This window comes from Pyrgilauda ruficollis, unplaced genomic scaffold, assembly GCF_017590135.1.
Source record: "Pyrgilauda ruficollis isolate IOZ18807 unplaced genomic scaffold, ASM1759013v1 scaffold59, whole genome shotgun sequence".
Lineage (NCBI taxonomy): Eukaryota > Metazoa > Chordata > Aves > Passeriformes > Passeridae > Pyrgilauda > Pyrgilauda ruficollis.
In genome coordinates, this window is record NW_024527599.1 from 6,860,940 (window position 1) to 6,888,770 (window position 27,831).

Consider the following 27,831-nt stretch of genomic DNA (forward strand, 5'->3'; position numbering starts at 1 on the left):
GAGAGACAGACCCCTCACTGCAAGATGTATGAGATAGAAGGAACTGCAGTGTCAGCACAGGGAATTCAGGGACCTAAAGATACTTCAGGGACCTTCTCTGAAAAAAAAAAAAAAAGTTTTAGGTTCCAGTGACATGCTTGAGGGGGATACAAAAAATTTCCCCCTTGCAAGCATTGCTCATTTTGCCAAATACTGGTTCACGTTTTTGTGAATATTTTGGTGTGGAATATTTTGTGATGTTTTTGTACATCAGTGTAGTTAACAGGTTTGAGAGCCACATTCCTACTGACTGGGGATCAGAACTGGGGTCACTGTGGGACATGGAGACAGCAGCTTGTGCTCCAAAACACACCCAGTGCTTGTGTAAGCATTCCCTGCGGAACCAGAGCCACAGTCCTGGCTCCTCATCTATCTTAAAGCAAGAGCCCTCAATTGAGCTGATCCCTTCAAGCACCACAGTGACTCCCCAGCCTTGCACATCAAAAATCAAAGTGGAAATGCACCTGCACATCCCCTTCTCCTTCCCTAATCCACCTCCTCGACGTCAGTTTGATTTCCCCAGAACATGCCATTTACAGCATTTGTTGTTTTTTCCCCCTTTTTGCATTCCCCTCCCATCTCCACAGGAATCCCTGCTCTCTGGATAGCTCCCATCCCCATGAATAGGAGGCACACATGCCAGGACCACATGGGGCCAGCGGGCTGCTCGCTGACCCTTGGGCTACAGCTGGCCGGGAAGGCTGGGACACCCAGGGAGGGGTGGCTCTGTGCCAGTGCCACCAGCCCAGCAGCAGGGACAGGGCTCAGCTTGCAGCTTTCCCTGAGACACTGCTCCTGCTCACCACAAACCCCCTGGATTCCTCGGCAGGGAGTGTGCCCCGGGTGGGCAGGGAGGTCTTCCAGAACCACTTATCTCAGGTTTGCCAGGGATCTGTGCTGTGCAAACAGGGATCAGGAGTGTGGGCACACCTGAGGAGACCCCAGGAGGGCAGGGAGGTCTTTCAGAACAACTTATATCAGGTTTGCCTGATATAGTGCTGTGTAAACAGGGATCAGGCACTGGAGTACCCAAATGTCTCTACTGACATCTGCAGCATCAAAACAAGGGGGGAAAAGATAAACTTAATGAAGCTTCAGATCACATGATGACATCAGATCCTTTAATGGGCTCAATAGAACTTCTACACAAAGTTTAGGGAGCAGGACCAGCAGAAGCAAAAGGCTGAAAATATGATAATTCAAAGTAAAGTTTTCTTTTACCTTTTACTTGCACACTTGGTGCAATCAGCCATTTGGTCTGTCCAAGCCTTAGTCATGGGGTTTGTCCAGAGAGGGGTAATATCTCCTCATGCCATGGGAACAGCCAGTTAAGCACAGAAGGAAAAGCAGCCAGGAGAAAGAGTGAGAATGAGAGGGGTTGGGAAAATCACAGCCCTGCATTCACAGAATTCACAAAATGACCAGGCTGGAAGAGACCTTCGAGATCATCGAGTCCAACCCATGCCCTAAACACCTCAACTAAACCCTGGCACCCAGTGCCACATCCAGGCTTTGTTAAACACATCCAGGGGTGGTGACTGCATCACCTCCCCAGGCAGCCATTCCAGAACTTTATCACTCTTTCCATTAAAAACTTTTTCCTAATATCCAACCTGAATTTCCCTTGGTGCAGCTTAAGACTATGTCCTCTGTTTCTGTCAGTGCTGCCTGGAGAAAGAGACCAACCCCACCTGACTACAACTACCCTTCAGGGAGTTGTAAAGTGATAAGGTCACCTCTGAGTCTCCTTTTCTCCAGGCTGAACACCCCCAGCTCCCTCAGCCATTCCTCATCAATCACTACAGGAATTGAGAAGCTCCCTGAGGCTCTCCATACATTGCTTTCCTTGCCTGAAGCCATCACCTGGGTTTGGCAGGCTGAACATGACTGGCAGCTCATGGCAGGGTAACAGATCCTTCACTCAAATCTAGGGACAACCTTTCACCTTCCTGAGCAGGGGCACAGAGAGCAGTGACAGTGATAAAGTACCACACTTATCACCTCATCTCCAAAGCAGAAACACCAGTGTGGGCATAAAGCAAAAAAGGGGCAGACCCCAAAGATACTCAGCTAATCAAATGTGAACACAGATTTCTCCAATTTCTCTCTTTACCAACAGAAGAGGGGGTTTGGTTGCAAAGGTACCCACAGCCAGGAGTGAAAGGTACATCACATTCTTGGCTTCCCATAAATAGCATAATTTTCCTACAAATACAACTTTTAGGGGTTTTTACTGGGGCACACAGCAGGTGAGAAAAAAACAGGAACACAGGTGGTCAAGGATGCATTAGAACACCCAGTTTGGAACTCAGTGCAGATAAAATAGCACAGTGATTACAACAGAAAGAAGACAGACAGACAAAACCATCCCAAGACTTCTCTTTGCAAGTCAAAAGTCAGCAAGAACAGCCTCCAGAATGCAAGCAGGCTTCAGACAACGTGACGAAAGGCCCCATCATGGCTTACAGAGATTATAAATGACCCTTTATATTATACACAGATGCTAGGAAGGAAGGTTTAGGACTTTTACTGGCATGTATCCAGGATGGCAGAGAATATATTGCTGCTTATTCAAAAAGAATATTCCAACCAAGCAAACAAAATGATCCAAACAGCATCTCCTTTAGGATCTCATGCATGCTCATCACCAGCATATTTCGTGCGATGTTCTGCAGCATCCCGAGGAACTGGTCCTTGCTCAGAGAGAGGAGTTTCACTTGGTCCATTTCCTCCAGCTGTTTCCAAAGAAACATCCCCTCCTCTCACACCCTATTTAATTCTTGGAAGACTTTCACAGACAACAGAGGATCTGCAGATCATGGCTTGCAAGCTGCTGATTTAGACAGTTTCCTTCTAGGGCTACAGATCCAGATCTCACGTCTTGATCCCAGCTGACAGTGTGTTTTTCCAGAGGGAACAGGGGTGTTGGTGCCAGCAGCTATCTAATCACATCCACTGTGTAGGCTCAGGATGTTACTGTGGACCCTTCAGGCTAAATGGAACAACAAAATCAATAGTTTGCTTCCATTTAGAGGTAGTCTGCAAACTCCTGCTTGCTTGGAGCTTGAACAGACCCCTCCCTCAGCAGATGCAGAGGGTGCCTGCTCTCTGCTGACTCAGCAAAAGCAGTGATGGCTTTGGGCATCTAGACACTGGAGGACACCAGAAATCCTCACCTTCCAGAGCACATGGGGAACAGCCTGAGAGCATCTCACAGGGCATCCAGGCTTACTTAGGAAGCTGGAGGTGCAGTTTGCTTCCATAGGCAGACACCAGACAAAGCCATACGTGCACCCCACTGACTTTCTGAACCTCCTGCACCCCTCAGCAGAAGTTTATTTGGACTCACAGTTCACCCTTGGAGATTCTGGATGATTTTACAGCCTGTCATCCAACAGTGAGAGAGAAAAGGGACTGCAGAGGGTGGACAAGTGTAAGGTAACATACAACCCAGGTAAAATACTGTGGGTTCCAGAAGAGCCACACACTCACATATCAAAGCTTAATTCCTGGATAGCATAGTTAGAGCAATCATTTCATGGATGGGAAGATACTGACAGGAAACTTCATCTTCCCTCCCTTCTCACCACTGGGATTTGCACAGTGTTCCCAAAGCCCACAGGGTGCATAAGGGATCTCTTCATCCATCCATCCATCCTTAGGAACACTCACACCACAACACACAGAGCCATCCCCAAAAGCAATGTTTGCCTCTTTCCTAGTCCAAACTGCTCACTTTTTCCAAGCTTCTCTGCATCCTGGGGGTCCCTGGAGGATGCTCCAGGTGGTTCATAAGAGAAAAGCCACATGGCTGTTAGCTGGCTCCATTTCACTGGAGAAGGGGGATCACAAATTGAGCAGTGTCAGAACACTGGGCTGAACTGATCAGGACCCAGCAAGGGTGACTCGGGAATGTGCAGCTCAGGAATGGAAGTGGCTGCATTCCTGCCTAATCCCCTCCTTCAGAGAGGTGACAGTTCATCACCACACACAAACCCAGGGCTGCCTGCCCTGCTAGGGACAGACCTACAGCAGGCACCACCTCCCCCACAGGAGCTGTGGGCTGATGCTCTCACTGGACTGAAGGACACAGCTCCAGCTCCTGAAATCCGTGGTCTCCAAGTACACCATGCTCCCACCAGCACAGAACTGCTTCCAGCAGAAACAATCCTCCCAGCTGGGCTCTGCACAAAGCCATTTGTAGAGCTGAGTGAAATGGAGATTTGGTGTGGGTTTGGTAAAGAGTTAACAGGACAAGCCAGAAGGAAGAGAATTCTTTCTGAGAGTGGGAGAACACTTAATATGCAGGATGGCTTCATCAGCACCTGTTCCATGTGTTTGGGCACAAACTGACCCTCCCCACTCTCAATAAATATCACAGAAGTCTCTCAGGAAGGTTGGCATTTCTGATGCTTGTGATTTGCCCTAAAGCTTTGTCCTGTGTAAACAACTGCACTGAATTATCTTTTTGTTTCCATAAGGATAACACACTGTGTGTTATACTTAGCAGAGATCAACATTTAGGGCACAGAAAACAGTAGGAGTGTTTTGATAGCTAGGTAGATTTCCCCAAGTTTCCTCATAACATTTTTCACTGGAGCTATCAATTTCCCTGCAATCTTAGTGAGGAATTTCAATAAAATCAGAAGGTCACTGACTTTCACTGGGAAAAAGTTGCTGTTCTGACTCAGTGAAAGCAAACTGTGCCCTTTTCTCTGTGTAAATAGTACAGCATCCCATTTGCTCTGCCAGAACAGCAATCCATACACTGTGTGCTGGAGCCCAGCATTAGGAGAGGTTAGTTATTTATATATTCCCTTGAGGCCAGGAGCAGAAGTTGCCCTCTACATGCCAAGAAATCCAAATTCAAAGGCTGCCAGGCTCTCTGGGGTATCTCTTCCCAAACCATCCACTTCTATAAAACTACATCATTGCTTTCTTATTCACAAATACACACCTCCCTGAATGTGCTTTGACTCTCATCAGGATCAAGTTCACCTGCTAATTCAGTTGGCTGTGAGCAGGTTACTCTTTACTGCTGTGACCTGGCTAAAGAGGAAACTATCCCATCACATGTTACTGGAAAGCTCAGATAAAAGCCAAGTTGGGCTTAAGTTTCCCCTGTTCTTGGCTGTATTCATGCTCTCCCAGGTAACTAGGTTTTAGGATCAAGGCTGTCATCCAGCTCGTTGTCCAGCTACAAAATTCAATTGTAACCAGCAGTCTCCACACTATTGGAATGTTCAGTGTTGATGGATTGATTCAGGATTGCCTGTAGATAGATGGACCTTTGCTAAGGAATCCATGCAAGACCACCTGGCAGGGGTGAGGGGCTGGCTCTACACAAGCTTATCATGGCAGGGTTCAGTTCCAAGCAGATTCTGCTCCTCCATTACGAAGTTTTAAGAGGCCTGCAAGTCAGAAGCCACAACGAGCCACAGTAATCTTGTTGTCAATATTGATGTTTTACGCATGCCTTACTCCCTCTGAGCACTTCATAGTCACTAATAGAGGTTACCCTGACTCCTGCAAAAAAGGGAGAAAAAATCTCTGCAACAGCCCATTCATTTTGGGAAAGGAATAAAACTGGAAGGCTGCTGGTGTTTCTGAAGCCAGACAGCAGCAGCCATTTGAAGCAGCAGAGAGCCAGAGGCACGAACAAGAACAAGACAAGTTCCAGGTCTCCCACTCCGCTCTGTTGGTCAGACAAAGATTGGAAGGAGCTCCAATCTCTCTGCACATACCACCACTCCACCCCCACAATAAGAGTCTGAACAAAGTGGCCATAAAAATAAGTTCTGGCTAGCAGAGTAAGATGGGACAATTTATCTAGGAAGCTCCCAATAGCATAACCCTTCCCCAGGGGGGCAATATGTTCTGTGCTTAGTGCACTTCAAATACTCACTTGCCAATAACAGCCTTAAGTTTTCCCACACAAAGTGTATTATTAGAGCCTGCTGGAGGGAGTTTAGCCTTAGAGGAATCTTTACCTGAGGAGGAAAACACAATTCAGTCTGCACAACAGCTTCAGTCTTCAGCAATATCTGCTGCCAAGCACATTTAACTGTGTTTTCCTTGCTTTGTTTTATGCAGGGATGACCCTCCAAAAGGGCATCACTACCTTGAGGGCTGAGCTTTCTTCAATCCATAGGAAACTACACAAGATTTTACCTTATCTTCCTGCAGCCTGAAGTTACAGGGGCTAAGGGAAAACCTCTCCCTCTTGGAATTATTAAACACCTAGAAGCAGCATAGCTAAATACCAAGGAACATGTGTACAACTCTTCTACAGAGACAAGGAGGGGATCCAGCTCCCCAGAGCCACATTCAGCTCCTTCAGCCATGAGAACATTCCTCTTCTCTTCTAACTTTCATTCACTGCCTCATTCACTAGGCACCTGCCAGCTGCTGCAGGAGTGGTCTGAAGATAAGAACACTCACCTGTTACACACCCTTGATCCACTTGCAGAGCATCAGCACTGGTATTAATGAATGATTGAACAGAGGGATATGAAGGTTTAAGTGTTGATCAGGCAGCTAGTATCAGAAACAAACTGATCACATTCAAAACATGTCTCTCTGAGCCTGCATACCTGTGTGTGTGTAAGGGCAGAGGGCACAAGGAATATTCCTCCAGCATCAAGTCCCTCTGATTCATACTCAGTACCATCTCCTCTCAGTTTGCCAGTGACACGTTCCAACTGAATCAAACCATAAATATGGTTGACCTGAACCATAATTACCTTCAGCAGTGAAATGAAAGAAGTTAGTCCATGACTGAGCGCTCAGAAATAAAAGGGGGCTTCACCCCTTTGAAGTTTTTTGCTTTTACAGACATTCTTTTACACACTGCAATGTTTTGCTGCTCCCTCCCATGAGCTTATCACAATCAATGAGAAGACAGCAGTTTCCAGTGTTCACAGAGGGAGGAAAGAGGAAATGTACAAAAATATCCGTGGAATCTCTCTTTGTTAAATTAGACTGACTTGATGGAATTTGGCATTTGATATCCTTGCAGCATGGAAATCATGCACAATTACAACCAAATATGTCATTTTTGCAACATTAAAAGCTGCTTGAATTAGAGCCTTTCAAAAGAAGAACCTGAGTCTAAACATTTTTGCACAGCTGGATAACGTGGTTGTAGGTAGGTCTAACACCTCCATACTGTGAATACATCCATAGAACTGGTTTGCTCATTCCTAAAAAGCCTGACCTTGAAAAGAGGGGTGAGATCACAGGAAAAAAAAATCCTTAAGACCTTGATTGAAAGTAGAGAGCTGGGATTTGGCAGCAGGGATTTGGCACACCAACTATTTGTCTAAACAGATCCCTGTGGTCAAAGTCTACATTTGGTACTTGTCTGTGTCCTCTGAGGGTCTGATCTAGAACTGGTTAAGCTGAGGACACTGACTCTGATCCTCATTAATAGCACCAGACTAACTTTGATAAAAGTCAGTACATCTGAGTTTACAAAAATTCATTCAGAATTAATCCCCAAATTTGATTTAGCAAGAGGTAGAGTGTGAATTTTAAGTAGAAGAACAGGGCACTGACAGACACCTGCTTGTCCTCAAAACCTTTGCAGAAAAGAAAACATTAAGAAAAGCAGTACACGGAGTCAGTGACCCTGTCAGAGCATCCTATGCTTTACTACTGCTGCTGTTGTGGCTACAGCTGCTCCTCAACCATCCACAAAGGCAGTGCCCATGGCTGTCTTTAATTCCCCTTGTAACAAAACACTTTGCACAATTCAGTCCTCCAAAAGGGACAAATCAGGCTCCTGCTGGTTTCAGCATCTCCTTAAATCCCACCCTTTGCCCTACAAAGCCTGTATCTGCATCAGCAGCCAATCTGCAGGGATTGGACAGGGCCTACTCCCAAATTTGTTTTGGTTTTTTGCTTATAGAGCTCTGTACAGACAACAGAGCATCTTTGTGCCTCCCATTCAGCCCTCTGGTGCCAAACTCCCAGCACTTACCAGCAGCAATGAATGCCACATGCATGACAGGAACACAAGCACTTGGCCTAAATGAAGCAGTGTTTTTCATTAACATTATACTGGCACAAAAACCACAAAGTACAGCAAGAACAAAGGCAATGTCAAAAGGACAGTGTTGAGTGTATAAAAAAAAAAAATTAAGATGGCAAGATCAAGCTTCCTACTATTGCATGATGTTAATCTGCTCATGTAACATGCATGTTTTGGGTTTTTCCTGCAGCTGAACAGTTGGGATATTGCTACCACTGGAGAAGGTACATCCTTTTGATAGCTAGAAAACAAAACAAAACAAAACAAAAAAAGTATTGAAAGAGATCCTGCAGACAGCACATTTTCTCTTTAGGGCAATACAGATATGTCTTCCTTATGTTTTCAACTGTCAGAGCAGTGAGCCCCAAAATGTATCAAAAACCAGATTAAAGATTCAGCTTCAGATTCACAGGTCTTAGGATGGTACTGGAAATACCTGCACAAACAGCTGTGTGAGGTAAACTGAATCCACAACTCTTCTAGCAGCACCTCTTCCACCTGCTCATTTCTCTTTTCCTGAGGTACATTACAATTTTTTCAGTCTAGGTCTTCGGTTTGGTCAGCAACTTGTCAAGGAATTTATGGGCTCTGGTGGACAAGGTACTACACAGCAGACATTTCTAAGTAGTGACCTTCCATGTGGCTGTCCATCACTGTTGGGAACACGATTCCATGGGCCAAAGGCACCTCTTCCAGAGTGAAGCTACAGCAGGAGTGCAGGCTCAGCTGCACAGCACTCCTGGTTCAGGTGGCTGCCAAAGAGCCAGACAGGACAACAACCCCACTGAAACCACCAAGGGAACAGCCTTTCCTCAAGTGCAAGAAAACCCTACAGTTTTCTAATGATTCCTGTGCTGGAGGAGGTGATTAGAAACAATAGGCCAGTCTAGACAAATCCATCTTCTTATTTTGCTTCGAGAGGAACAATTTCTCTTCTTCCTTTTAGATGTCTCACATTAGCCAGTTGTGTGCAGTGAGGCAGCTGAAGCTCAGGTACCTGTGAGCTGGCATTTGCACCAGGCCTGACACAAGACTCCAGGAGGATTCTTTTGGGAACAGCTGCACCCCACGGGCACATCAGCACCTCAAGAGCAAAGCACTTTTCTGCAGTAACTGCTCTACCAATGTGCCAGGTCATCTGAACACCAGTCTGTGCTGTGTGCAGTAGATAAATCAGGCTGTTACCCCCAGCCCAGCTCAAAGATTCCCAACATGAGCCACATAAGACCCAGTTCAGTGAAAACAAAGCCTTGGGAAACTTTTCTGCCTGGGTATTCAAAGTGTTAATCAGCCTGAAAAACAAACCCCAAAGCCTGTGTGTTAATTTGCTATTTAAATTGAAAACTTTTTATTCCATGTCTGCCATGTCTGGCACAAGGCTGTCCTGGGCGTTACTACAATAAAAAATAATTTGGAAAATAATCCTATTGTTCCAGTCACACCCATGGGAGTTCCATGTGTAGGGAAGTAGGAACATCAGAACTGAGATCTGTCCTGTCATCAGAGAGCTGAGTTTGCCCTTTACAACAGCCACTGAGAGCAGGATCAGAAGCTGAGCTAAGGCAGGAGGATGTATCAATAGCTCTAAGGTTAATAAATTCCAACTTGCACAGGCTAAAACTCTTAAAAACCACCATTAGCACAGCAAACTAGCAATAGCCATTACAAGCACATTTTCACATCCATGGGTGTTAGTTTATCATATCTTTCTCTTCCTTGTCTCCCTCTCAAGCCAGTCCTTCCCAGTGCCCATGTAAATGAAGTGAATTGCTCTAAAACACCTCCTGGTTGCCAATGAGCAGCCTTTCCAAAGAGCCTCCTCTGCACTAAGTGGAGGCCTCATTGAAACCTCCCTGCAACTACATCATGGCTGGGATGAGGCAGTTCCAGGCACAACAATCTGCTGTACCAGCAGCCTCCTTTCCACCTTCCTCCAGACTCCCACTCTTACACTCTCCTGACTGCACCCATCCAACGTCATAAAAAGTAACCCCACAGGGTTTGCTGTAGCTCAGCTCTTTGCACACAGAAGTCCCAAACCCCTGTAGTGAGCACCCAGTGCTGCCTCACCAAGTTCTAAACTCACTCTTCAGCAGATGGTGTGTTTTAATCACACAGAACCCACTGCACTTTGATAACTGTCTACAGACAGACTGTAAAGAGACAGCAAGAAGCTAAGTGCTCTACATTAGTATTTTCAATGTAAAAGGTTTGTTCTGCTTTTAACACAGCTTCCTAAGCTTTCACTGGTTCTGGAAGCAGTCACCATACCTCATTTCTAGCCAAGAACAATTATTTGTATTCTCCTTTTAAACACTGCTGCAACCCAGTTTGTTCATTAGAAATAAAAAGAGCTTAAAAAAAGAAAGCCTTTCTCTTGTGAACGGAAACACTAACACCTTTCTCTATTATTAAAAAATTCTTGAGCAATCTACAAAACTGCTTTAGTGCCTCAGTGCTTTGGAAGCCTCTGTTTGGAAGGGAGGAGATCTACATTTCAGTATCCAGGTGGAAAATGGGTTTGATTTGGCCAAGTAATAACAGCTGAAAAAAAAAAAAAACCAACCCTCCATAGCCTGTGCATGCACAGTAGATTCCTTAGGAATGATAACACTGCCTTGAAACATTCCCGAGGAGACACGTGGGAAACCGGATGGGGAGAAAGCAGCACTGAGCAAGAGAGGGGACAGCAGGAGGTCTGAAGGAGATACAGGCATTTGGTCAGAAAAATTCCTGCCCTGTTCTGTGCAGCATTGTACAGCAAACTCCACTAGATGGGGGTTTGCAGGGTTTCTTTGGTGGTGGTTTACATTAGAAGTTGCCTGCCAATGCAAAAGGACAGGTCAACCTAACTGCTCCACCATGGCAAAGTGCAAAACCCCACAACATAAAGCATTTTAACCACAGATTGGTGAAAATGCAACCTGATGCTCACAAGTGAACCAAACTCCTAAAGCAAAGGTTTCACAGGCATCCCTCATCCTTCTGCTGGGAATGGGAATGCCTGGAGTTACTGGTGAGAGGGTCTCTGTCCATGCGAGCAAAGGAGTGGCTGACACTAAATACATTAAACACAAAATACTGACAAAAGCTTGGGGCAAATTCAAGGCAAAACCATTAAAGAAAGAGAGATTAACTTTTTTTCCTCCTCTCCTATTTACACACATTTCTTCCATCAGAGAATGAAGAGTGACACAAATAGCATGCAAGGCAAAAGTTTGATTAAAACAAGCAGTTATGACCTGAATTTTATCAATGGGTGACAGTTATTCTGTATTTCTGGTACCTTTTACATAGTTTGGGAACATCTCACTGTTGTTTCACTGAATGAGGGCAAACCAGCAAATCTGTGAGTGACACACAGCAACAATCTGTGTTTATTATTGCACTAAGTATGTACACAAACATCCTTCACACACAACAGCTCAAACTTGTTTGTGGTTTTTCCTCCTACATGCAAACATACATGAGAGTTTTCCTCTACAGTTTGGAGAAATTTTTCCTTGCATTGTCTCAGCAAAGGATAGTGCCAGATTGAGCCACCCTGGAAGCAAAGCCAGCAGCTGCCATTGCCATAGCACTCACTTGAACCATTTCTAAGCAGATATAGAGGGATATATGAACACTGCAGTGCTGAACATCACATTAAATGGCTGTGAAAGACTCACATCACACCAGGAAAAAAGTCGTTTGAGTTTCACTAGAAACCACTCTCATTCACAAATCAAAAAGTCTGGTAGAACCTCAGAGCACAGAGTGACAGAACAACTCTTGAACTGGTTCCCCTTGCTGGAGGTATGTCCATGGGAGCAGCCTGCTCACTGATCCAGCTGCTACTGGCAATACTTGAGCCACAAGCCCATGGGAAGTGTGGGATTCCAGTCAAATGCTTGTGTGGGGTTTGGTGTTGGTCTTTGTGGTGGCGTTTTTGGCTGGTTGGTTAAAAAATCCAACCAAACAACAACAACAACAAAAAAAACCCCAAACCATCCCCACACATGGAGTGTGCCCTGCAAAGCCAACCTTGCTTCCACAGGGATGCTGAGATCCCAACCATCACCCAGGCACAGGCAGCACAAGATGACTCCCAGGCTCAGCCAGGACACCAGCTGAAATGCCCAACACAAATCAACCCAGTTTCTAACTGCATTCAATTCAAGAGAGAAGCTGGGATGATTCCTATAATTTCCATATTCCCACTTTTCTCCTCCTTCTTCCCAGCCGCTGTACAGATAAACAGTTTCACCCTAACCTTCCTAAAACTTATGCAGCAACTTCTCCAAATGGTACCTGGGAGCTGAAAGTTTACCTTCAGCAAAATTCCACAGTCATTTGCAGAAGCTACTTTGAAAACCTTCTAGTTCAGACGCCAAGAACCACTTGGCAAGACCTGACAGACATAATTAGAGAGCTTGATTGTTTCAAAGGACATTACCCAAGAAAATTAGTATGTTGCTGCGGTTCTTGAAATAAATTTACAATGGGTTTGGTTGCAGAGGTCTTGCAAGGGTTTTAGCAGACTTTTAATTACAGTATCAGGCCTCAAGTATTTTTCTAGTGCTTGGCAATATGAGATCCTATTATTTCTGCTTGCAATGCACACTCATTCAAAGCTTATCCGCAGACCGACAGCCGAAGAATTCCTACCACTCTGTAATCCAAAATTTTTGTATCATTTGTGATATACATTAGTGACTTCCAGTAACAGCTGCCCCAGAGACAGCATTTTACTGTGTGATAGTTTAAACCCTTTGGCTCAGTGCTGTATCCTGAAATACACTGCAGGGAGGCTGTAGCTTTTGCTGCAGGTTATGCTGATTTACAGCAGCATTAAGCCAAGCACTGTAACATCCTACAAAGCCAATTTGCCTTTTTGCTCTCTGCTGTACTTCAGATGGGAACAGGGGAAGTTTGCAGCATCACGGCCCTTTGGAGCTGCCTTTGCTCCAAGGCTGGTGCTCTTGGGTCACCCCCATTGCCACAGGCATTTGTGCTCTGAGCACAAAGCAGTGCTGCTTCTAAAGGTATGTCCCACAGCCAGGCTCCCAAAACTGCCCTGGGGACAGGAAAGCCCCTCAGCCTATGCTATCACCCAGCCCTCTGCTACTGGTCAGTCCAGCCTGCCCTGCTCAGCACCCCCCTCTGCCACCCCTCAGCATCCCCTTCAAACTAATCCCTCTCTGCTGAGCTCACTTACTCCCTAAGACCAATTTCAGTCATTCAGTCTCGGAGAGGTGCAGTAAACAGGGAGCACAATGACCTCTATTCTGTAAGAGTGGAAGTTTATACAAGAGCCAAGTATTATCATTCATAGATTTATTATAAACTTCGGCAAAAAGTCATATACAGCGCTTTGGATTTTGTAGCTTTCCCTCTAAGATATAATCACACCCTCCTGAAATACTCCCCAGAGCCTTCCTTTACATGAAGGGAAGTATTGCTATTCCCATTTTATTTAGGGGAAAGAAAAGAGAGAGAGAACTTGCAAGTCTCAGTTCCCAGACTCTGTGCTGCTCTATAGAATATACATTGAGTATTTAAGGAAACAGTCTTTGTCTTGGGAAAGAGGGTGGAAAACAAAGCCTTATGAATCAGCCAGCTAATAATTAAAAGCAACTAAATCCAGATCACTTTAAGCTGCACATGAGAATCTGAACTTCTCAGATGCTGAATTCCTCTGCCGACCAGAAAAGCCAGGGTCACTTGCCCAGCTGGTCACTATTGTTCTGTCCAATAAAGTTCTGGCAGGAATGCATGTTTAACAAAATACAGAGATTAGGCATAGCAAAGAATGCAGCTCCCCCCTCAGTGTTTAGGTTAGCAGGGTTTGCCATGTTGAAATACTGAAGCTTAAGCATATCAGATTTTCTCTGTCCTGTACTGCTGGTGCCACTGACAGACACAAGCTGACAGCTCAGTTCTCAGGGGCACTGCCATTCTAGCTCTAAGTTTATTAAAAGCTGCATTAAAAGTTCACCTCAAATCTACAGTGACCACTAATTAAATCAGTGTTTTCTTGGAGATGTAGAATCATGATTGAGAGAAGCTCTCTGTACCTCCCCACATGCCAGAAACTTTTGAAGGGCAATTTAAATCAAGCCATAGACTCAAGAGACCTGATTTTGAGAATCTTGCAACAAGGTAGCTCATTCTTTAAGTGTTTTAGGATAGCCTAAATTTCCAAAAGGAAACAGCACCAGCGACTAAATACAGCATCAGAATGGCAATGACCTTCCAAACATCTCCCATAGCCTGGTTCTGTCTAGCTCTCTTTCAAGAGCTCTTCAGCTCAATTTACAAGAGACAGCACAAGACTAGAGCAAGACACAAATGTCTCCAGAAAAGTCACACAGATGATCTGACAGAGACCATCAGAGATCTTGCAGGAGCACAGCTTTTACTAAGCCAATATTGTGCACAAAGCAGCTCTGATATCTCAAATGGGCCAAGAATTTCTCAGCTCGAAGTAGAATTATATTAAATGGACAGATATTTGAGACTCCTAAGTAGATTTGCAATGTATATAGTCCTTGGAGAACTGCATACAAGAAGGTTATAAATAGCCTGGATTTACCTCAAAGTTAGTGGGTTATATTCAGAGATACCAAGGATTCCTAAGTTCCCCCACAGGGGTACAGTAACTCATGCTGGGTGAAGTTGTGGTTCATAGGTAGGAAGCATCAAAGATCCTGTTGCCATGGCAGTCTCTCCTCTCTTTCTCCCTCCACAGAAAGCTGAAATATAAGTTTCTGTTGGAGGCACACAGTAAATCTGGAACAGGTACAGCTGAGATCCAGACCTGCTGACAGGCAGATCTAGGTGTTTCTTCCAGGACAGCCTTTTTGACTCATCCTAGTACAGCAAGAGAAACCTTATTTTAGCTGGTATTGCTTTCGCTGGCACTGAAAATGCAAACAACTCAACATTTGAACAGGATACAGTGATGAGACAAGCAGCCAGACAGCCAACACTGAGCAGGGTTGCAGAAACCAGACAGGTTCTGGGGAAGCACAAGACAGAATCAGGCAAGAAGAAAGCCAGGAAGCTGAGCAACTTAAGGCAGGCACAACAGAAGTGGCATCAGATGAAAAAGTCTTTTTCTTTAGGGAAAACACAGGCAGAGTCTCCCTCGGGTTGAAGCGTTAAATTCATGTGGGGAGAGCTGTCACCCATTGCTGCCTCAAACGAGGATTTGAAAAAGCTCCCTGTGCTCTGCTGTGTTTACAGCAATAATGAGAGCCTGGAGGAAGGGGTTAGAAACATCTGAGTTTAATAAGGGCTAAGCAGCACACAGCAAAAAAGAAATGTCTGCCCTTCCGTTCAGGGCTACCACACCCCAGCAAGCACCGCCACCGCGGGCCAACAGGAGCCCAGCGTGGAGACGTTATGTCATCCAGCCACCAGCCCCTCTGCCCCTGCCCTTCCCCAGGAGCAGCAGCTCCAACCAAGCTGAGAGCTCCCAGCACCACGCTCCTGAACAACTAAGCAAAGTCCTGGAGGGAAAAAGCAGATTTGATTGACCCCAGGCACAAATCAAGAAGAAGTTTTTGTGTAGTGCCTTAACTGAGCAGCTCCATCTCACGAGGTCATCCCAACAGGGAAAAAGGAGTATTTAGCTCATTTAGCACCTATGCAGCTGCCTTTTCTTAGTCCTAAACAGGTCTATCATCCAACATGCACAGGGCAAGGGGCATCCTGTTCCCATTTCTCACACAGAAGACCAAGAACCTTAGTGCTCAAGTCCTGTGACGAAATTTGCTGTGCCCCCTTCCTCACAGTCCACCCCCAAAACTGTCCTTGCATGAAACAGGCATATTTTATAAAACACCTTGTCCTATACTACCTTTATAAGGCACACTATCCACATCCTTGGTCTTTTTATTCCATTAAAAAGTGGAAATCAGGAACCAAGAGTGTTGTCCAACAAACACACCTCCTCTCCAGAGTGCACATACACACACAGAAGAGGTGGGGGGACATCCAGAAGAAACAGAACTGGACCTGTTCATAACTCTACAGACTCAGTCTAACTTGGTTACACAACCACATCCAGGGAATACTCCCCTGCCTCATGATTTCACTGCACTGGCATTTCTGAGATGCTCTGAGCAAACACATGCCTGTATGCAGCACAAATGCTGCAGAGAATATCACTTCCACCCAGTTCCTAGGGGCAGAAAAAGTGGAATTTATTAAAAAGACATCTGACTACATAACCTGATGTCAATATTGGACATGAATTGGTCCCTTCTATGCAGTGGTACCTCAGTTTAGCTTTAATGTTTTGACAGATGGTTTGTTTGCTCAGCACAAAGGCAGGTGGCTGGACAAGAACAGCCTTACTCAGCTCTGGGAGGATGGACAGGAGACACAAAGCAAACCACAGAGGCAAAGGGAAGAGTCCTAAATAAGAGAATCTCACAGATTGCAACTCTTCTCAGTTTCAAAATCAGCTACTATGATTTTGAGTGGCAGATTCTCTTTCCCAGATAAACTACATCAATATGGAAGAGGAGACTGACCTGTTCCAAACATGAAACACTGTGAAACTGCCTTCATCTTTTTCCTCAGAGGCATCCACTGTGTGGGCCTCTGGGTGAAAGCCATTTCTAGACAGATAGACGAGGCTTCTTTCTTTGCCAGAAATATGATTGCCCAGCTTTAGAAGCAGAAAAGGAGTCTGAAATCTGAAATAGCTTCCTATTTGTTCTTCCTCCCCAAAAGATTCAGCTATTTTCAAACAGTGAGGCCTAAACATTACAGACAGTACTTCCACCCGAGCATACTCCTCACCTACACATCTGTTCAATTCCAAGAGGAGGAAGCCATTGTCAAAAGCAGCCAAAGCACCTAAATAATGTAATAAATTATACATCAACAAACAACCATTTCTCCAAACAAAAGGAGACAAGGAACAAAACCAACAAGGAATAGTATTACAGTTCCTACTCTTGTTGGTTTCTGCAGTACTAAGGACTCTAATTCAGATGAGTGCTACACTGTGCGTATTTGCACTAAGCAAAAGATTTAGTATTACTCAGCTATATAAAAAGATGAAAAATTTAGGACAGTAACCAAATTAGTAGCATTTACCTTTTTTTCTAATTTGCAGCTATTATCCTCAACAGAATCCTTGTGATATCTAAGTTGGCACAGGCTGGTGTATGCTCAAAGATTTAAAATAAACATTATGCCTCAGTGGAAATAAATTTAAGCACTGTCTAGATCTGCCTAATTAAAAGTGAGTCAAGAGCTTTGTGTATATTTCAGAAATGCAGTTGGACAATTTTTTGTATTGTCCTACAGGAAAGGCATCTATGCTTTATAAATCAGTAAAATTTCCAGACATGCTGGAGGTCTGATGCAGGAAAGGGTCCATTACTCTGACCCAGAAGACCTAAAGCACTCTATGCTTTCAGTTCTTAATTGTTATCTCAAAGTCATTCTTCATTTTTCCCCCTTTATCAAGACACAGCCCAACAAAACTAAGATGTAAGTAAATATTCTATGATCCCAGTGTCACAGAACCACTCCCCAAGCAAAGCTGTGACATTTCTAACCTGACCTATTTCGACCAGCACTTTAGCACCCTAACAATTTCAACTTTGAGAAAACTAAAAAATAAGGATTATTGAAAGAAACATTTGTTAATTTATCCAAGGGGAGCACAAGTTCACTGGCACCCATTGTTTTGCCTTTCTGCTCCCTTTGTTTTTTCCCCTTGAGCTGGTAAATGAAACCTACCTAAGGGGAAATTATTCACACAAGCAGCTGGAAAGGCAGGACAGTAGATTTTCTACAGGAGTACAATTTACTGCAGTAGCTACAATCACATCTGGTATTTCAAAGCCATTCCAGTGTCACCAGACCCTTAGCCTACCATTGGCTCCACTGCTAATTGCATTGCAAACTTACAGCCCTGAATCCCACGAGCCAGATGAGGATCATATGGCTGCAGAGTCCAGGGAACAAACACCAGATAGTTCCAGGGTCTGCTGATGAGCTCAAGACCTTCTGACCTCTTGGTTACCTGGGCTGAGCACTTCAAAGCAGAATTAGAGCAGAGGACTCAGCGTGACACAAATTCCAGTTTGTTTGCTTGACATCCTCACAGTCCATAGCAAAACCAGGGACCTCAGGCAATGAGCAGACAATTAGGTGATGGAGAGAATGACTCAGAGAGCAAGATCCTGTCACTAAAAGGAGAGAGAACCACATTTGGCCAATATGTATAGTTTTATATTCCACACCCACTTAAGAGTCACGAGAGGTTCAGAATTTGAGGCTGAAATAAGGTTCAAGTCATCTGTCTCTAGTGAAGAAAGAATTAATAAAAATCCAGCAGGAAAACTCCAGATACACATTCTGAAAGCATTCTTACAGACTACATAAATAGGGATACTTATTCATAGATGACCTTTTAATATTAAGAACAGGCTTTTATCACATAAAGAGACTCACAGTTACTTAAAAGAACTAAAACCTCACCTAAGAGGCTGGAGGTTGCTACATTTCAGTGCAGTTGTGCTGGGGAGGGTCATTTCCAGCCCAGCACAGATGTAGCTGTAGGGCCAGGCATAACAAAGGCAGTTATTCTGGACAGAACACATCTACCTACAAGAGGTTCACACAGACATCTTGATCTTGAGAGCCAGACATCCAAGTGATCTGTTAGGAAACTGGTAGCCTCAAGGAATAATTGACAACATATTTCAAGCACCAACACTTTGGGTTTCTCAGGGAAGCAAGACAAGCTGCAGTACTGGAAAGCTGATATCTGTTTAAGTATCATTTCCACATCAAAGCAGCTCACAGAGCTTGTTTAACTATTCCATGTTTAACTATTTCCACTATTGCCATGGTGGAAACCATGGCAAAGTGATTTGCTCCCTGATATGGAGTAAACCATTGGTAGAGGAGCAACTGGAACCCAGGTCTCACTCTCCTGGGCTGTGCTCTGAGTCACAACATGAAATGGCTAAAGGCCACCTAGCCTTCCATGTCAAAGCCAAATATTGCACTTACAGCTATCAGATATTACTTTCCTCTCCATATTCATCCTCAAGAAACATCACTGCTATAGGAATCACTGGGAATTACTGTGACCACATGTGCAATTACCAGCAGAATGTGGATAAGAGTACCTATTTGTACAGTCCTGTTATTTGTAATATCATGGCTCTAATGTTCATTAACATGAAGACGTTTTTAGGCTGAAGAGTGTTTTGAAGAACTAACTGCCACAGCTGGACTTGCACCCACCCCAGAGGGCTTTTGTGATGGTACTGTAATGATCACAGTGAAAAAGTTACCATCCTACTTTGCTTTTGGGTTCATGTTTTGGGATTTTCTATCAGCCACCTCCACTTCTCATCCAAAGAGGTTTCCAGTCTAAGCCCTGCATCTATTCTCAGAAGTTTCTGACTCCCACAGTTAAGTTCACAAGGACTCAATGCATGACTAATTAGAAAGTACAGGGAAAACAGAATAAGGAGTTGGGAGAACACCAACCCCAAAGACAACTAACATAGAGGCAGCGTTCCTTGACAACTGAGCTACTTCCAGCATGGGAACAAGCTTCCCTTAACTCAGTTAGCAAAGCTTCTCAGAGCTTGGAGGAAGATTTCTCCTTGGCAGGCAGCCCCTCCATTCTTATGCTTCCAGTAAGGCCCACTTCCCATTCATTGCCTTAACACAGCAGCAAGTTCAAAATGCATGCACTGAATGGGAATTTCAAGCTAAATTGTGAGGCTGTTGCAGTCCATACAATGCCAACAGATACTGCTGCCTGGATTTCAGTCACTAGCACTTGCACATCAGAAGTTCAATTCAATTCAAGCATGTGCAAAGATAGACTGCAAGTGGTCTAATAACCAAGACCTGTAAACTGAAGCCAACCAGAAGCTAGACTATTCATTAAAATAAAAAAAAAAAAAAAGGGGGAAACAAAAGCAGAAGCTAGAATATTCATTAAAATTAAAAAAAAAAAAAGGGGGAAACAAAGAATACATCATTCCTCCAGAACAAGTACTCCATGGCTTCACTTTGAAGACTGTGAATAACAGTAATTTTCCCTCCAAATTTCCCTTCACCACCACCCCAAGGTTTTTACAGTGCTCAGGACCTTATTTTTCTGGCAGGAAAGGAAATGTGGTCAGCAGTCCTCAGAGCCTCAGGAGCCCATCTCTGAGCCAGCCTGCAATCTAGACACCAAGGGCTGTATCAACACAAAGGACTCCAGAAACTTCTCCCCTTGAAGAAATATAACTCTTATGACAAGTTAATTTTTAGAAAATTGATAGCAGATTCCCAAACAGCTCAATCACTTGTTGATCAAAGACAGGAAAAGACAACTGCAGAAACATGGTGTGTCCTGTATCAAGGAAACCTGTCCACTGTACAGTATTCCATCAGTAAGTACTGCAATGTACCAACACCTGGAGCTGCAGCAGGAACTTTCAAGGCTCTGTCCCTGCTTATTTTTGATTCAGAAAAGAGCCAGAAGACACTGGACAAATCACACACTCGGAAGGCTGAAGAAGAGAAAGTGGGAATGGCCATATAGTGCCATTAATAGCAATCACCTTCCTATCACCTTGTCTCCTCCACAGACTCTCCAAAGCAGAGGCCAGAAAGCTTTATTGTGATGGAGCTGCTGTTGCTTCGCATAATTCAGGTGCTACCAAGATTCCCTGCTTCAATGGCAAAAGGAACACTGAACAACATAAAAACCCATCTATACCAGTCTGATTCAGTCCTTGAAAAATGGCTTTGCACCCCTACAGATCAATGTCAAACTCAGAGTAAAAAGCCTCTCTCCTATCATGGACCATATTAAACCCAGAAAAGTCCAGCTATCCCAACCTGAAGCTGCACCCAGCAGGAGACTTCCCTCAAAAGTCCAACACTGCAGCTGGGGAAAGTTTTCCCACACAGATTTTCCCATCAGAAAGTGAAGCTGTTAGACATTTGCCAACAACAAAACTTCACCACTCAAGGGGAAATTAAAACATACAAAGATTGCTTCAACGTGTGATATTTGACTGAGCACTTGAATTTTTCTTTCACAACATCCACTGGTGAATTTTTCCTCCCTTCTGTTTTTTACTTCCCCCTCTGTATTAAACTAGAATGGGAGATTCTCCCAGGGCAAAGTTCCATCGGACATAAAAAATAAATCTAAAAAAATCTACCAGCTTTCTCCAACATCATTGTTTAAATCAGGTTTATGTGGTTTTACACAACACTTTATAGACTTGGAGAGAGACACATTCCCCTGACAAAGCATCAGCTATCCAAACCATTGAGGCATGGGAAAGCTGTGCAAACTGGGGAAGGTCTTTGGTGAGCAGAGTCCGCACTCATGTAAGTGTGGTAGCTCTGAACAAAGATCTGCAGGCTAATAGATATGTAAGACAAATGACATGTGGTTCTCATTGCAGCTCATGCTTTGGGAAGGGGGTACCTTGGAAGAGATCCAGCTGGGATAGGTTTATCCCATTACTCTCCTATAATTTTCTGCCGTTTCAAACCCTTTGACAGTTGCTGTAGTTTAACATCACACCCCCTGCAGCCCCAGGGCTGTCTGACAGCGCAGCGGACAAAGCCACCTCCCCCCGGGGGAATTCCGCACCATATGCGAGCCCCGTGCAAGGCACCGGGCTGGTGCCGCCCCTGCACCTCCGGCACGGAAATCCACGGAGCCCGTGCCTTTTCCCAAACCCCAGCCCAAGTAAGCCGTGCTAACAGAAGCCCTCCTCCACAGCAGCACAACTCACGCAGACTAGGTATTAGCAAGGGAGGAGGAAAAGAGGTAGAGACAGGATGGACGAGCCCTGAATATTAAATCTCAAGTCCCTACTTAAGGGAATGACAGGGGGGAAAAAAGAAAAAAGTGAAATTCAAGAACAACTGGAATCAGGTTAAGCCACTCTCTTGCTTTATACAGTGCAGCTCATTCATCTGAACAGCTGTTTCACCTCTAGAGAAATACCCAGAGAAAACAGAGGGGAGGGGGAGAAGCCTAAATTGTTTGCTCTACTGAAGCATTAAGATACAGTAAATCAAACCTGATTTATATTAAGTTTGTAAGAAATTGGGTTGGGGTGGGGGGAGAGGAGAAAAGTGGGAGGTTTGGTTTTAAATAGCTACTTGGAAGTTACAGCTCTTGAAGAAAGATCTGTAATTAAGGGCTTTCCTTTGTTGAGCTGAACAAGTTTCCCCTCGCAGCCGAGGGCTATAACAGTTCCCTCTGCCGGCATCCCCAGTGTCCCGGCTCAGGAGGTTTTCCTGCTCCGGCTGCGCACTGCGCAGGGACGCGCAGCCCGGCAGAGCCCCTTCCCCTCCCCGACGGGCTGGGCGCGGCAGGGGGAGACTCTGCGGGTGTCATTTACCCAAGCTCAGCTCCTCGATCCCCAGCCGCTCCCTGCCCCAGGAGGCGGACACTGCTGCGGGCAGGTAGGGAGCGTCCCGCACCCCGCTGAGGATGCGGGCAGCCCAGCCCGGCTCGCCGAGGGGCAGCAGCCCAGCACGGCCCGGCACCCTCCGGGGCGCCGCTGCCCGTGGCTTTGCCGTGCCCGCGGCTGTGCCGTGCCCGTTTGTCGCCCGGAGCCACCGGCGGGGCGCAGCCTCCTCGCCCGGAGGCGGACCCGCTCTTACTCACCGACGACTGGCGAAGCCGCTGCCCGGCGAGCCGGAGCTCTGCTCTGGGTAGTTGTGCTGCAGGGTTGATGCTGGGAATTGATAGAGGAAGCCGGTGCCCAGCGCGCATCCGTGCAGGCAGCAGCACCAGGATAAGAAAAGAGCGAGCTGCATTTTTGCAAGAACGGGGTTTTCCTACCGCCTCCCCTTTCCCTCTTACACTGCACGGCAGGCGCAGGGCCACACCGTGCTCCACCGGCCGGGGTCACGGCAGGATCCCGCGGCACGGAGGAGCCCCGGGAGCGGGGAGCACGGGGCAGGGGTGCCCGGCACAGGGGGTGGCTGCTCCGGCTGCCAAAGGGAAGCCCCGACCCTCGGCAAGCCGAGCCCCGGCGGCTGCGGCTGCTGCCCGCGCAGGGGGTCCGGGGCCAGCGCGGCTCGATGCTCCCAGGGCGCACACTCAGCCCCGGATGCCTTTTCAAATTTGGCGAGGTTGGCCCGACTCCGTCAAAGGGGGCGTGGGGCTTCGGCGTTAACCCTTGCCAGGCCTCGCGGCAGACCCCGCTGCGGAGGGGTTCCGTCGGGGCAGGCGACGGCCCGGGCCAGGCGAGCCGCGCTGCCGCAGGACGCGGAACCCGCGGGGCTGCGCCTTGCCCCGGGCACTGCCGGCAGCGCCCCGCGGGCAGGGAGCGCCCGGGGAGCCCCAATCCCCACCCCAACCCAGGCATCACCCACACACAGCAGAAGTCCATGTGTCTCCCCAAATAAACCGAGGGCCAGGTCGAAGGGAACTCACTGCTCAGCAGTGCAGCCCAAATACCCCAAAGCTGGTGCCTGCTGCCAGGTTCACAGATAACTTCTGCTGCGGAAGTTACACAAATAAAATAGGAAATAAATAATTTTAAGACATTTCACTCACACAGTAAGCAGTGAGAAAGTGATCTCTGCTTTCACCATGTGCATCCTGCTCATTCTGGCGTCACTCAGATGGGGACATGGGTTAGTGGTGAACATGACAGTGTGAGGTTGACTGTTGGACTCAATGACCTTAGAAATCTTTTCCAACCTTCATGATTCTATGATTCACACACAAGCACTCCCTTTGCCACCACTTCCCACAGACCCCCTTGGTTTATCACCCAGGATGGCCCTGAACTTGAAGAGGCAGGAGGAACATTTTTGCAGTTGTAGAAGGATGTGGGTGTTTCACAACAGTAACACCCCAAGAAGGAAGGCAGCAGCAAGGCTCCCCCTCAGTACAGCAGCTGAATCTGTGTTTAAAACCCTTGTACATCCCCCATTTGGCAACAGTGTCATGACCCCTTTTGCTGATTCCGTGTCCCCTTCCCAGCTCCAAAAGAACCTGGGCTGCTGCAGCTCACTGATTAGGCAAGCAAGTTCTCTGAACCAAACACCACAAGAAGGGATTTAATTTTTAAGATGACACAACTGTTTTCCTAAATTTTTTACCCTCAGATCCTGCAAGCTCTCAACACCCCCTCTGCACCTTCACTGTTTGTGCAGTCAGCCAAAGACAGGCCTGATGTACCACTGAAAGCAGGTCTCTTCCTGGGATATTCTAGGGGCCCAGGGCCTCCCCGTTGGGTTCTGCAAAGGCAGAGACCCTCTTCCCTCAAGGACAATACAATCCCTGCAAGATGCTGCAGCTGAAAAAATGTTCCCTACAAAACACTGGGAAAATCCACTATCTTGTATCTGGCATTTGCCCCCAGCCACAGGTGAGCAGCTACCCCTTCCCCCACGGTGCCCACCTCCAGAGCCTGCACACAGAGACAAATAGCCCCTGGCTGGAGCCTGTAACCAGACAAGTTTAGACTGCAAATGAGGCACCAGGTTTTTAAACAGCCACTGTCATTAATCACTGAAGCAAATCACACAAGGAGGCAGAGATGCAGTTTGCACTGCAGCTCAGCACAGCCTCCCCAGGCTGCCCCAGACCAGAGCTGGGGCAGGCAGTGCACCACCACTCTCTGAGCCCAAAGGGACCTAAAACTTCTGTTCCAGCAACACTGGATGCCAAGCCCACTCAGAAACAGATACTATATATTTACAAAAGCCCTTAGTGCCTGAAGCTGGGATATAACAGGGCCCTCTATCCCCAGGCCTGCAGCCTGAGCATTCTTCCCTCTGTATTTCCCTCACCTCCAGCAAGGGGAACTTTTTCCCCTCCTTTCTCTCACCCCCAAGAAAGCACACAGCTCTCAGAAAGTCACCCTAGGATCTTCAGCCTTTCAGACATGCCGTTCAGAGTCAGTCCTCAAGAAACCTCTGCTCAGCCTGACAGGGCAACAAAAGAAGTAAGTTCCTCCCTGCTCTTCCCTCTAAGCTGGACTACAGACCACTCCAAATTCAACCTTCACCTAGGACAGGAGGCAGGAACAGCAAAAATTGAGCAGTTCTCTAAGACCCCCCTTCTCCTCAACCTGGGTGCTCATCCTCAGCTCTGTGTGCACAAAGTGGGTGCAGCTGGACCTCCACCCCAGCAGTTCCTTGCATACCAGACTGAATGTTAAGGGCAGGGTTCAGGGTTTTGTCCCAATCACACCTCTCTCTCCTGACAGGCTCAGATAGATCATTTATCAATATTTAACAACACTGAACAGCACCAGTGGCTTTCTGACCCATTCTCCTGGGTTAGATCCTCCAGAAGCTCTTCGTAGTCTTCAAGTCTTAACTTTCCAAAAGCATTTTATTTTCGACTGCATGGAAAATTTGCTGCTTCAGCCTTCACTGATTTTGCAAGACCCTAGGAGATATTAAACACAGGTGATTAGACAAGACATGATTCTGGCAAATTGTTACAGACATCTGCAGGAAGCAAATGGTCTTCCTATTTCATGAACTGAGAGAGTGGAGACCAGAGGTCAAATGACTTTGCTCAAGACTGGAAAGAGCTAAAGGCAGAGCCAGAAACAGAGCTCAGATCTCCAGACTCCCATTACTTCTGCCGTGTCCCTAAGACACACTTGCTTCTATTCTGTATGGCTGATTTAAAATGAAAATGAAGAATTGACTTCCAAGCTGTTTCTGGAAAGAGAGAAGAAAGGGTGATATTGTCTACTGTAAGGGGAGAATTAAAGATGACATTTCATTTTAGTCCTTTGGATATGCGTAATATAATCAAACACAATAGCAGTAATAAATGAATATTTTTTCTCCCCACGGTGCTTACGAGTGCAACATATTCTAACAATTTCACAAAACTATGTTGATAAATTGGAAACACAGTGATGGAGGTAACAAAGACAGCCAACAAAAACATAATCCCTTCAATTTATCAGAGGGACTGGCTTTGAGAAGAAAACCCTTGAAATCTGAACAGTCCTGTTCTTATAAACCAAACATAATATATTTAAAATAGAAAGCTACACTTTTTATGCCTGTTAATTAAAGATTTGCCCAGGCAAGCAGGGCTAAATAAATTATTTGGATGCGTTTCACCAATTCAGTTCAAGATGGAAGGGGCAGATGCACACAGGAAAGCCACAATGCAGAGCAGCACTGGGGGAAATAAGTAAAGAGGTAAGGGGCAGGTTTTCATTTAGCAGCTCTGTGAACTCTGCTGTCATAAAGAAGAAATCCTTGGAGGACTGTCCTCCTGCACTCTGCTCACCTGCTATGCAAATGCCAGCCTTACACTGTCATGTTAGAAGGATAATCCATTGAACATAAACCATGTGGGCACATGGACTATGTTTCAGCTTCCCAGCCCACTAGGCAAACCTGAGCCTTAAGACATCAGAAATTGTTCTGAGAAAATATCTATAATTTCTTTAACCATACACACCCTGCATGCAAGCCAACCAATAAATGAAGTGGTGGAAAATAGAGACAATAAAAGGAATAATCAACATTTAGTCTGATTTTTGTTCAGTTGAAAGGGAAAAACTGGAATGATACAGCAAAAGAGGTATCTGTGGCACAAAAAGGTAGAAAAGCACTGTTGTATCTGTAAGCAGATTGCAACTCCACAACAGAAATGCCATCTCAACTCTTCAGCACCACTTTTATTTCAAAAGTCAGTAATTAGCTGAAAAAGAAAAGTCACAGTGTTGTTAGAATCATGGCAAACAAATTTTGAAAGGCCAATCCCTAGGATTTTTCAAGTGCACTTTTCATGTGGATACTAAGAGGAGACCAAAGGAAAAGCAGCTTTGTTCTGGTTGATAAAACCTTGAGGAGCTTTAGAATTATGAAGTGCCCTTTTGAAGCTAGAATGAAGTCATTGATAAGATCATCTAAACCCAAAAATAATTTAGATAAATCCCTTCTAGCTTCCCAAAATGCCTAGATCATTATGATATACAAAGCATTCAAGAAACATTGGAAAATTGAAAGAGATGGATAAGAGGTTAGTAACAGTAAGAGTTCACGACCTCTATTATAAATTAAATTATAAGATTACTAAGGTTATTGTAACATGTCTATTACTGGGGAGTCAAACTAAACCTAAACCAGACTGAAAATTTTTGGAGGTTTTTCTTTTAAGCTAGTAGATAGCTATTGTGTGGGCATTTCTTACATTTGACCAGGAATAATTTCATCACAACTCAGAATGGAATAGAAATGAAAAAAGGCTCACTTACACAAGCAGTTTAGCATACAGCAAACCTGACAGACAGTGTTATTGCATGAAGCATGAGAAGTGAGTCAGAAGTCATGAATGGCAAAATTCATTGACCATAGATGAGAACTTTGCCTGAGCGAAGCACTTGTGTGGGTATTATAAAGTAATACAAGGGATAAAATAACTCAGATTGAAGCATAATTCAGCAGATGGAAAATGTGATGACTCAACTGATCAGCAAGACAATGCCTATGTCCGGTGGAATTACACATACTCTGAGCATGATTGTGTCCTGGGAAAAAAGATTTATGTCACCTTTGATGTCAGGCACTGATCTGCACAGGCACAGGGAGTTTGTGGACACACCCTTGATCCATCAGAATCATCAAGAATGCAGCAGGGGTGCACACAGGTGTGATAAAGAAAAGGCAGAAATAGCACCAAGGGTATTGCACTGAGACCTGCCAGAGTAGAAACACATCCAGAACTAGCCAGGAAGGACTGTAAGAGTTACCCTTTCCTTCTTCCTCTT

General features: G+C 45.5%; 1 protein-coding gene across 1 annotated transcript in view; it reads right to left on the reverse strand.

The window, feature by feature from the left end:
• COL26A1 (collagen type XXVI alpha 1 chain) overlaps positions 1-22,885 on the reverse strand; it is a 165,747-nt gene extending 142,862 nt beyond the window's left edge. Inside the window, exon 1 of the mRNA XM_041482777.1 lies at positions 22,734-22,885. Within this exon, the coding sequence (XP_041338711.1) occupies positions 22,734-22,885 (152 nt within the window). The remainder of the gene's footprint in view (positions 1-22,733) is intronic.
• Between the last annotated feature and the right edge of the window lie 4,946 nt (positions 22,886-27,831).